At 36.5% G+C, this 12,791-nt stretch overlaps 1 protein-coding gene across 1 annotated transcript in view; it reads left to right on the plus strand.

Annotated features, from left to right (window-relative positions):
- FAM227B (family with sequence similarity 227, member B) overlaps nucleotides 1-12,791 on the plus strand; it is a 217,778-nt gene that overhangs the window by 188,792 nt on the left and 16,195 nt on the right. The window contains exon 13 of the mRNA XM_010839519.1: nucleotides 2,426-2,588. Coding sequence (XP_010837821.1) covers nucleotides 2,426-2,588 — 163 coding nt within the window. The remainder of the gene's footprint in view (nucleotides 1-2,425; nucleotides 2,589-12,791) is intronic.

A 12,791-nucleotide genomic window follows, 5' to 3' on the forward strand; every position in this document is an offset into this window, starting at 1 on the left:
CTCCCGGAGTTCACTCAAACTCACGTCCATCGAGTCAGTGATGCCATCCAGCCATCTCATCCTCTGTCGTCCCCTTCTCCTCCTGCCCCCAATCCTTCCCAGCATCAGAGTCTTTTTCAATGAGTCAACTCTTCGCATGAGGTGACCAAAGTACTGGAGTTTCAGCTTTAGCATCATTCCTTCCAAAGAAATCCCAGGGCTGATCTCCTTCAGAATGGACTGGTTGGATCTCCTTGCAGTCCAAGGGACTCTCAAGAGTCTTCTCCAACACCGTAATTCAAAAGCATCAGTTCTTCAGCACTCAGCTTTCTTCACAGTCCAACTCTCACATCCATACATGACCACTGGAAAAACCATAGCCTTGACTAATTGGACCTTTGTTGGCAAAGTAATGTCTCTGCTTTTCAATATGCTGTCTAGGTTGGTCATAACTTTCCTTCCAAGGAGTAAGCGTCTTTTATTTTCATGGCTGCAGTCACCATCTGCAGTGATTTTGGAGCCCCAAAAAATAAAGTCTGACACTGTTTCCACTGTTTCCCCATCTATTTCCCATGAAGTGATGGGACCAGATGCCATGATCTTCGTTTTCTGAATGTTGAGCTTTAAGCCAACTTTTTCACTCTCCTCTTTCACTTTCATCAAGAGGCTTTTTAGTTCCTTTTCACTTTCTGCCATAAGGGTGGTGTCATCTGCATATCTGAGGTTATTGATATTTCTCCCAGAAATCTTGATTCCAGCTTGTGCTTCTTCCAGCCCAGCATTTCTCATGATGTACTTTGCATATAAGTTAAATAAGCAGGGTGACAGTATACAGCCTTGACATACTCCTTTTCCTATTTGGAACCAGTCTATTGTTCCATGTCCGGTTCTAACTGTTGCTTCCAGACCTGCATATAGGTTTCTCAAGAGGCAGTTCATGTGGTCTGGTATTCCCATCTCTTTCAGAATTTTCCACAGTTTGTTGTGATCCACACAGTCAACAGCTTTGGCATAGTCAATAAAGCAGAAATAGATGTTTTTCTGGAACTCTCTTGCTTTTTCGATGATCCAGCAGATATTGGCAATTTGAAAGGTTCCTCTGCATTTTCTAAAACCAGATTGAAGTTCATGGTTCACGTATTGCTGAAGCCTGGCTTGGAGAAATTTGAGCATTACTTTACTAGCATGTAAGATGAGTGCAATTGTGCAGTAGTTTGAGCATTCTTTGGCATTGAAAATGGCTAAGGCTTCACAAAACACTGGATTTGCATTTAATGCTTATTTCTGCTCTTGACTGATGGGACTATCCTTTAAAAGTCATAGATTCTCATAGAGGAGGACAGATCTGTGTACTGTGGTTTTCCTAGTTTAGAAACTAGTAACTGCAGAAAAATAACAGAAATGTCTATATCTAAAACTTCAGTAAGATAGAGTTTCTGTTTTATTATTACCAAGACAGAACTCAGAAAAAGGGTCATTAAGACATCTTTCTAGACAGGCAAGATCTCCTTTTAAACTTGATAGAGCTCACTCCAGTTCTGCATGCAGTTTTTGAGATCAGGCTAGATATATACCTGATATGAATTGTCATCAAGACAATAGTGTGATTACAATAGTCCCACCATTTGAAATAATTTTGTAGTAGCTATGAATGAATACAGTGAAAAATTGACCATAAGCAAAAGAAATATGAGAATTTTATATATCAGTTAAAACAAATGAGAAAAAAAAATCTTTCCCCATAGGAAGTGGAATGAACAATAAATCTCTCATCTAGGAATTACAAAAACTGAGGAAAGACAACATATGAGTAGTTGCTATACTTACCTTGTATTCTACAAGAAGTCAATAGTAGAATATTGAAGCAATTATAATTATGGTGATTGTCTCCCTGACACAGAATTCATGATCGAAGTTTCTTTCATCAGCACTTTGATGGGCTTCTGGCCTCCACTGTTCTGATGAGAAGTCACCTGTTAACTTTTGGGGGTTCTCTTATATGTCGTTTTTCTCTTGCTGGTTTTGAAATTTTTCTTTTTGTCTTTTTTAACACTTTTGACTATGATGCATCTAGATGTGACTTTATCCTACTTGGAGTTAAGTTTCTAGGATGTGTTTTTCATAAAACTTGGAAAGTTTCAATCATTATTTCTTCATATTTTTTCCTATCCCTTTTTCTGGGGTTATGCTCATTTTTCTCTTTCTGTTCTTCAGATAGAATGATCTCTATTGGCCTGTCTTCATGCTAAAAGACCACCAGAGCCTTACAGCACACACTCATAGGCTCATAAGCACTTTCATTAAGAAGAATGCCTTGCAAAATTTCCCTTTAATATACCAGATAATAATTGTATTTATAGTTATAATGCAGATATATTTAATTTACAGTTATTTAAAAATACACAAAAGTAATAATTGACTCTTCTTTTTTTTCTACCCCTTACAGTCCCATTATATCAGTAGTGGTCCAGAGTTTAACCGTGTTCTCTTCAATTTTGGAGGTCAGAGTCCACTGATTTTATATTATCTTGAGATGCATGAGGTAGCTGGTATTTCCAAAGCCCCTAGACAAGTCAGGATTAAACTCACTGAAATACTGAAAGAACCATATCCTTTTTAAGCTTTGCCTTAATATGATCTATCTCCAAAATATTCAAAACTTTTAGCTTTCTTTAATGTCTCAATGTATTGTATTTTATAACTAATGCTCTATTTAGCATTGAATTACATTCAAAACTTTCATAGCATGTTTGGCTAAAAGTATTTTCTCTTTTAGATCTAAGGCTGTGATTTTGCATGTAAGAGAAATAAAACAAACATAAAACTCAGGAACTTAAAAAACTGGTATGTTTAGCTCTTTAGTAAAGTGTTCCATTTCAAACATTTGTCAGAACTGTGGGTCATGGGCTTCTAGATTTCTCCAGAAGAAAGTTTCAGACATACCTTAGCTATGTAATCCTTTGTTCAACTGAATATTTCTTAGCTTAATGTATAAAAATATATTAGGTTGGCCAAAAAGTTCTTTTGGGTTTTTCCTTTTTTTTTTTTTAAATCCCAAACACACTTTTTGGCCAACCCAATAATTTAATGAAGTTGGAGCTCTTTGGTTGCAGCAGGTGTGTCTGTTTACATTCTTGTCCCCCTTCTGTGTAACCGATTCTTGCCCAGGTCACACTAGGGACATGGATGAACACAAAGGGATGTAGTAAATGGTCTCTAGACTGGGGTGTGTACAACTCTGCGTGGAAAATATATATATTGTACCTATTTATATGTTTAAAAATAAAAAAGAAATTATACTTGACATATTTAGAAGATAGGTACCCTCACTCAGTTGACATTTCAGTCTTCACTGTATTGTATCGAGGGATAATAATGACATCTTTGCTTTATGTTATTGTCTGAGGTTCACAATCTATTGCTGTTTTCTTTGGATGGTTAAGCAGAGTTATAGATTATATCATGTAATTTAACTAAATTAACACTTACTGGTGGACCAATAGCTTTAAACATTTCCCTGAAAAAAAACTTTGGATTGATGGTAATATTTATAATGCAAGACTATTTAAAAAAAAAAAAGACTAATTGATATTTCCCCTATTTCTTGAAGGAGCTCCTTTTCAGTCACACTGAGAGACAAAATTAGTGGTGATCCAATCAGTTCTGCTGAGATATAGGCCAAAAAAATAAAAATTTTCAAAAACATCAATTGAAATATGGATAGACATCATTATTAAAACAATAAGCCTAGCCCTAAATGTACATTGTCCTTTTCAAAATTAGCAAATAATAGTATGATGCCAGTTTAATTTGCAAGGCATTTGTAAACTGTATAGACCTCAAAACAAATCTCTATAATTTGAGGATAAAAGGTTCAGAGTACCATTAATAAATATCATTTTAAATTTATTTTTAAATATTTTATTTCATCTCACTGTTTTCTATTTGTAGATGGCATCTTTTATAATATGCCTAGTTAATACAGATTGATATGTGTATAATTTCTAAATTTTAAATTATACCTATAAGGGTGTGTGCTCACATAGCTTTTAGTCATAGGATACATGATCCTAGAAGTGTGGAGAACTCTGCTCTGGCAGATTCTGAGGATTCTTTCTAGGACACTTCTCCCATATTTCAGTCCAGATAACCTCCAGCGTCTCACTGACCGCAGGGACATGGAATTAACTTGGATGACTCTGGAACACAAGGAAAAAGGCGAACTAGAGAACTAATTCAGTCTGTTCTGAGACTTGTAATTTAAGGATGCTCATCAACCTTGAATTATTCATACTAATGTTTAAAATTCAAAATTTTTAAATGTTTAGAAGTGAAACTTGAAAGGTATATAAAACCATTCATTATAGATTATTTTTATTTTTAGCTAATTTTTATTGTGATTGTAAAAAATGTCTCTATATTTCTGATGGGCATGGATTTGTCAAACAGCAATACAAGGTTTCATAACACCAATTTACTGAGAATGTGGGAAGAGTGTAAGTATGGGTTGAGATGGGAAAAGCAGAAAATGGATATCTAGAACATGAAACCATTTAGGAGAGTATTTCATTTCCTAAAAATCTGAAAGAAATCACCATTTAGAAAGTGTCAGCTATGGACAAAATTAATTTTAAAAGATACATACCACTTCAGTGTTCATAGCAGCACTATTTACAATAGCCAAGACGTGGAAACAACCTAAATGTCCATCTACAGATGAATGGCTAAATAAAATGTGGTACGCATATACAATGGAATATTACTCAGCCATAAAAGAGAATGAAATAATGCCATTTGCAGCAACATAGGTGGACCTAGAGATTGTCATACCAAGGGAAATAAGCAGAAAGACAAATACCATGTGATATCATTTATAAATCTAAATACGACACAACTGAGCTTATCTGTGAGACAGAAACAGACTCATAGACACAGAGAACAGACTGTGGTTGCTGGGGGATGGGGTGGGGGATGGATTGGGAGTTTGGGATCAGCTGATGTAAATTGTTACATACAGAATGGATAAACAACAGAATCCCACTGTAGAGTAAGGGAATTATATTCAATATCCTGTGATAAACCATAATGGAAAAGAATATGGAAAAATGTGTATATAACTAATCACTTTGCAGTACAGCAGACATTAATACAACATTAAAAATAAACTACACTTCAATAAAACAAAATTTTTTAAGAAAGTAATTAGACTTTCTGAGCTTGTAAAATGTAATACCTGCTGATAAGAAAAAATATTCCTAGATCTAATGATGAACAAAATGATAATGATACCTTACATTCGTCAGCACTTGACAGTGTTTCAAGGCGTATATTGACTCTCTCTATGTATTATTATGAGAAATGACAAAACTCCTGTGGCAGTGGGGAGAGCAGGCACTCATACAGCCACTCTACAAATGAGGAGGTCAAAGCTCGACGGTGAGTAGCTTGCCCAGGTGATTCATGCAGCAGGGCTGGCAACAGTCTGCTGTTCTGCTACTTGCCTGACATGACAGTCCAGGCTGGTGGTTGGCGGCACAGCCCAGTAATGTTTTCAACAAGATCTTTATTTTAACATGTTTTTCCTTTAAAATTTTTTTGTTGTTTTGGGTTTTTTTTAACTTTTAATTTTATATTGGGGTATAGCTGATTAACAATGTTGTGGTAGTTTCAGGTAGACAGCAAAGGGACTCAGCCATACATATACACGTATCCATTCTCCCCCAACTCCCCTCCCATTGAGGCTGCCACATTGAGCAGAGTTCCCTGCGCTATACAGTAGGTCTTTGTTGATTATCCACTTTAAATATAGCAGTGTGTAATTGTCAGTAATTTTTTTAAATTGAAGTATAGTTGATTTTTGGAGAAGGCAATGGCACCCCACTCCAGTACTCTTGCCTGGAAAATCCCATGGGTGGAGGAGCCTTGGTGGGCTGCAGTCCATGGGGTCGCTGAGTCAGACATGACAGCGACTTCACTTTCATTTTTCACTTTCATGCATTGGAGAAGGAAATGGCAACCCACTCCAGTGTTCTTGCCTGGAGAATCCCAGGGATGGCGGAGCCTTGTGGGCTGCCGTCTATGGGGCCGCACAGAGTTGGACACGAATGAAGTGACTTAGCAGTAGCAGCATAGTTGATTTTTATAATGTTGTGTTAAAACCAAGATCTTGATAGCTGTTAATGAAATTTGTGTCCAGATTTCTTATATCTGTGATGACTGTACGATCATTAAATTAATCTTTCTCCTGAAAGTTTACATTTACATTTACATTATTTTCATTTATATTTACAGCTATTCAGAATATAGAATATTTTTTTATTAGTTTTCTCTGGGCTTATTGGCGTCCTCTGGCTTTTCTAAAGTGGAAAAATAACACTTTGCAGTAAATGCATCTATTCAGAGTGAAGGAGTAGGAGATAGTAGAGAAAGTGGAGAAGATAAATAACAAAAACAAAAAAAAGACAAATTTAATTCATCATATTTGGGATTGGCAGACTCTAAAATGGTCTTCAGTGGTTCCCGCCTTCTGTTTTATGCCCTTGTGTAATTATTTCCCATTGGCTTTGGGCTGAACCTATGACTTGCTTCTAACAAATAGAATATGGCAAACATAATGAAATGTCACTTTTGAGATTCAGCTGCAAAAAGACTGACATCAGTCCTACTCAGCCTTTCTTGCTTGCTCTTTTGGAGCCCTCTGGGAGAAACCAGCTACCAAGTTGCGAGCTGTCCTGTGGAGACTCCCCAGAGGCAGGGAAGTGAGGAAGGCCTCCAGTCAACAGCCAACAAGAAACTGAGACCCTGTTATTTGGACCCTAAGTGTAGTGGGAAATAATATATTTTTACTGCAATAAAAGCCCTATTAAAATGCAAAAAAAAAAAAAAAGAAGCTGAGACCCTTAGTCCAACAACCCTTGAGGAAGTAAATCTTGCCAATAATCACATGAGTGAGCCTAGAAGCAGCTTCTCCTTCATTTGATCCTGAGATCACTGCAGCCCTTGCCATACCTGGACTGCAGCCTGTGAGGGACCCTGAGCCTGAAGTATCCAGCTGAGCTGCGCCCAGATTCCTGACCTGCAGAAGCTATCCAGTAATAAATGTTTCTTGTTTTATGCTGCCAAATTTCAGGATAATTTGCTATACATCAACGGATAACTCACAATGTTTGAGCAAAAGTCTGATTTAGACAAATGTCTTCAATAATTTTATAGCCCCTTTATACCTCAATCCAAATATTTATCACATCGTACTGTAACCATTTCTATACTTGTTTTTCTCATCCAATAGAGAATAAAGAATTATTTGCCTCCATATCCCTGACACCAGAAAAAAAAAAAAAGTATCTTAAAATAGGTATTAAATAAATGTCTGATGGGTGGGTATATAACAGTTTATATAAAGATAAGACTAAATTTCATTTTATTTTTTTGACAAAATTTGACATTATTGTTAAAATTAAGAAAGCTAGAGGATAGAGATAGAAATTTAGGAATCATTGGTCCAAAATTAATCTTTGAAATTGTCATTATAAAATGTTTTTTAAACTTTATTAAAAAGTTATTGTATACCAAGCACTGTTTCTAAGTACTTTACATTTATTAACTCATTTAATTATCATGTCAACTTCTGAGATAATTACTGTTATTGTCCCTAGTTTGGACTTCCCTGGTAGCTCAGACGGTAAAGCGTCTGCCTACAATGCGGGAGACCTGGGTTCGATCCCTGGCTCAGGAAGATCCCCTGGAGAAGGAAATGGAACCCACTCCAGTATTCATGCCTGGAAAATCCCATGGACTGAGGAGCCTGGTGGGCTACAATCCATGGGGTCGCAGAGTAGGGCATGACTGAGCGACTTCTGTGTGTGTGTGTGTGTGTCCCTAGTTTACAGATAAGGAAACTGAGGCACAGGAAAGTTAGATAATTTGTCTGAGGACACCAGAGTAAGTGATAACACTTGTAGTCTGTCCTTGACAATCTGGTTTCTGAGCCAATGCACTCAAAAACTCTGGTGCTGAATTGTTTACCCAGGGGGCATGTATAATTCCAGAAGATAAGACCATATTCTAGTCTCACAGACTTAGAGTTATGGTTATGGTTATGGTTATGGTTATGGTTAGCAGGAGGGAAGGGGTAGGGATAGATTAAAAGCTTGGAATTGACATGTACATACCACTATATTTAAAAGAGATAACAAACAAGGACCTGTATAGCATAGGAAATGCTGTTCAGTATTCTATATTAACCTAAATGGGAAAAATATTTGAAAAACAATAAACACAAGTATAGGTATAACTGAATCACTTTGCTCTACATTTGAAATTAACCCAACATTGTTAATCAGCCGTGCTCTGGTATAAAATAAAAATGAAAAGAAAAAAAACGTATTCTAGGTTTTTAAAAATAATCACAATTATGGTTTGGGAGAGGGTTGGTAAGAGGGAGAGAAGCCAACAGAAGACAAAAGAAAAGGGATGCCATGACAATGTTGCCGTATTTGAGAATATATAGTTAATTCAAATTTCTACAGCTGGTCCTGTATTAAATAACTTTTATAGTTTTTCCTTCAGATCTATAAGATTGCATGATTGACCACATTCTATTTCAAAATGATTTATTTCTTTAGAAAGAAATTCTCTTTTTCCACTCATTAAAAATTTGTTTTATCAAGACTCACAGAGAGATTTATCCTGCCATACTTTCAAATGGATATCTCGAACATATTCTCCTTCCAACCAGTTCATAAAGACTGCATTTCAGTGGAGGTTCATGCATGGCATTCATATTCATTTTTTTCATTACTTAGTTTTTTTTATTGAAGTATAGTTGATTTACAGTATTGTATTAGTTTCAGGTATGCAAAAAGTGATTCAGTTTTACATATCTATATTCATTTTTTTCAGATTATTTTCCCTTATAAGTTTCTACAAAAGTGATTCTTATGACACACTTTTTTCAACTAAATTCAGAACAATATGATACTTGATCAGTATGCAGTTTTAAAATCAGAGTCTTGTAGACCAGATCCATTTGGTCTGGTCCATTTGTTTAAAAATAAACAACATCGCAGGTAATATTTCTTTTGACTCAGAATGATTTCCTAAAGTCATAAAAGAGAAGATGAAGGTTGCTTTCTTGTCAGTGTCTCAGGGTCCACATATAAACACTGAGAAGACTGGAGATGTGTCTAGAGAAGGAGGGAGGGAGGGAGCGTAATCATACGTCACAAGGTGCTGTGGACTCTGACATGATTTTTAATGTATATTTATAAGGAAAGTTATCAACTCTTTTACTAGATAATATACATTAAATCATTACTAGTAGAAAATTTAAATTTTTTAGTGAATGATCTTTGAATTTCTCTTTTTTTAATGTGACTGCTTAATACTAGTGTTTTGAGTAAAACAGAAAAGATCAGTCTTATGGACTCTGTGGGAGAGGAAGATGGTGGGAAGATTTGGGAGAATGGCATTGAAACATGTATAATATCATGTATGAAACAAGTCGCAGGCCAGGTTTGATGCACGATACTGGATGCTTGGGGCTGGTGCACTGGGACGACCCAGAGGGATGGTATGGGGAGGGAGGAGGGAGGAGGGTTCAGGATGGGGAACACATGTATACCTGTGGCGGATTCATTTCGATATTTGGCAAAACTAATACAATATTGTAAAGTTTAAAAATAAAATAAAATTTTAAAAAATACATTAACAAAAAAAAAAGAAAAGAAAAACTGACTTCTAGGATGCAGAGCTGAATGTGTGGTATATTTTCAAACTGGGAAGAATCTTGTGCAAAATGTATTTGGAGCTCCTAGTTTTTCCTTCTCACATTTGTCTGCATTTTTGTAGACTACCTCAACTCTTTTATATGTAAAATAATTATTATACTTTTGAGTATTTCTTAGTTTATTTTTTAGTTTCCAGTAAACTAAACTCTTAAGTCTAATAATTATTTTACATGTGAAACAAATATTATTTATTTTTTTAAAAAGAAAACTCAAAAACAAAATGTTGAGTCTCATTAAAAAGTAAAGTCAATAGGCTGTATCTGTATTTCTAACCTGAGTTTATAATGTTCATTCACATTTTGTTGCAGTTTGGGAAAAATCTGAACTCAATGCAATGTGATGATGAGTGTTTTGTCTTACTATAAACACAAGCTGCCACCACCACACATTTATACAGACCAACATGTAAAAACTATGAAGAGGCAGGTGATTAAACTACAATTAAAACTAAACCAGGATATATTCCTATCAACATTTATCCCAGCATAAAAATAAAAGCTATACAAAGAAACCATCTGTTGTGAATTATCCATGATGGGGGAGATTCAAATAGTCAATGGGGGGAGGGGGAAGAAACAATGAGACTCATAGTAGATCTCTCCATCTACACAGAATCTAGTGGGAAATTCCTTAGAGCCATGTGCAATTCCTTTTTACTTTTATTCATAAAAAGACTTCCAATAATCTTTGTCACATGTGCACATATAGATTTTTTATCACTAATATGTGACTAACAATTTGTGTGTCATTACTGGAATTTACTATGAATTGTATCTTTCAAGTCAGTTCATTTCAGGTAAATTAACATATATTAAGGACATGGTTAGTTCTAAAAGGTCTTGTAGGTCTTCATAGAACTGTTCAGCTTCTTCAGCGTTACTGGTTGGGGCATAGACTTGGATTACTGTGATATTGAATGGTTTGCCTTGGAAACGAACAGAGATCATTCTGTCGTTTTTGAGATTGCATCCAAGTACTGCATTTCAGACTCTTTTGTTGACCATGATGGCTACTCCATTTCTTCTAAGCGATTCCTGCCCGCAGTAGTAGATATAATTGTCATCTGAGTTAAATTCACCCATTCCAGTCCATTTTAGTTCGCTGATTCCTAGGATGCCAACGTTCACTCTTGCCATCTCCTGTTTGACAACTTCCAATTGCCTTGATTCATGGACCTAACATTCCAGGTTCCTATGCAATATTGCTCTCTACAAGACCTTTTAGAACTAACACCCAAAAAAGATGTCCTTTTCATTATAGGGGACTGGAATGCAAAAGTAGGAAGTCAAGAAACACCTGGGTTGACAGGCAAATTTGGCCGTGGAATACGGAATGAAGCAGGGTAAAGGCTAATAGAGTTTTGCCAAGAGAACGCACTGGTCATAGCAAACACCCTCTTCCAACAACACAAGAGAAGACTCTACACATGGACATCACCAGATGGTCAACACCGAAATCAGATTGATTATATTCTTTGCACCCAAAGATGGAGAAGCTCTATACAGTCAGCAAAAACAAGACTGGGATCTGACTGTGGCTCAGATCATGAACTCCTTATTGCCAAATTCAGACTTAAATTGAAGAAAGTGGGGAAAATCACTAGACCATTCAGGTATGAACTAAATCAAATCCCTTATGATTATACAGTGGAAGTGAGAAATAGATTTAAGGGACTAGATCTGATAGAGTGCCTGATGAACTATGGATGGACGTTTGTGACATTGTACAGGAGACAGGGATCAAGACCATCCCCATGGAAAAGAAATGCAAAAAAGCAAAATGGCTGCCTGGGGAGGCCTTACAAATAGCTGTGAAAAGAAGAGAAGCGAAAAGCAAGGAAGAAAAGGAAAGATATAAGCATCTGAATGCAGAGTTCCAAAGAGTAGCAAGGAGAGATAAGAAAGCCTTCCTCAGTGATCAATGCAAAGAAATAGAGGAAAACAACAGAATGAGAAAGACTAGAGATCTCTTCAAGAAAATTAGAGATACCAAGGGAACATTTCATGCAAAGATGGGCTCGATAAAGGACAGAAATGGTATGGACCTAACAGAAGCAGAAGATATTAAGAAAAGGTGGCAAAAATACACAGAAGAACTGTCCAAAAAAATCTTCACGACCAATATAATCACAATGGTGTGATCACTCACCTAGAGCCAGACATCCTGGAATGTGAAGTCAAGTGGGCCTTAGAAAGCATCACTACAAACAAAGCTAGTGGAGGTGATGGAATTCCAGTTGAACTATTTCAAATCCTGGAAGATGATGCTGTGAAAGTGCTGCACTCAATATGCCAGCAAATTTGGAAAACTCAGCAGTGGCCACAGGACTGGAAAAGGTCAGTCTTCATTCCAATCCCAAAGAAAGGCAGTGCCAAAGAATGCTCAAACTACCACACAATTGCACTCATCTCACATGCTAGTAAAGTAAGGCTCAAAATTCTCCAAGCCAGGCTTCTGCAATACGTAAACTGTGAACTTCCAGATGTTCTAGCTGGTTTTAGAAAAGGCAAAGGAACCAGAGATCAAATTGCCAACATCCGCTGGATCATCGAAAAAGTAAAAGAGTTCCAGAAAAGCATCTACTTCTGCTTTATTGACTATGCCAAACACTTTGACTCTGTGGATCACAATAAACTGTGGAAAATTCTTCAAGAGATGGGAATACCAGACCACCTGACCTGCCTCTTGAGAAACCTATATGCAGGTCTGGAAGCAACAGTTAGAACTGGACATGGAACAACAGACTGGTTCCAAATAGGAAAAGGAGTATGTCAAGGCTGTATATTGTCACCCTGCTTATTTAACTTATATGCAGAGTACATTATGAGAAACACTGGGTTGGATGAAGCACAAGCTGGAATCAAGATTGCCAGGAGAAATATCAATAACCTCAGATATGCAGATGACCACCCTTATGGCAGAAAGTGAAGAACTAAAGAGCCTCTTGATGAAAGTGAAAGAGGAGAGTGAAAAAGTTGGCTTAAAGCTCAACATCCAGAAAACGAAGATCATGGCATCTGGTCC

Source organism: Bison bison, unplaced genomic scaffold, assembly GCF_000754665.1.
Source record: "Bison bison bison isolate TAMUID 2011002044 unplaced genomic scaffold, Bison_UMD1.0 scf7180017864118, whole genome shotgun sequence".
NCBI classification, from domain to species: Eukaryota; Metazoa; Chordata; class Mammalia; order Artiodactyla; family Bovidae; genus Bison; species Bison bison.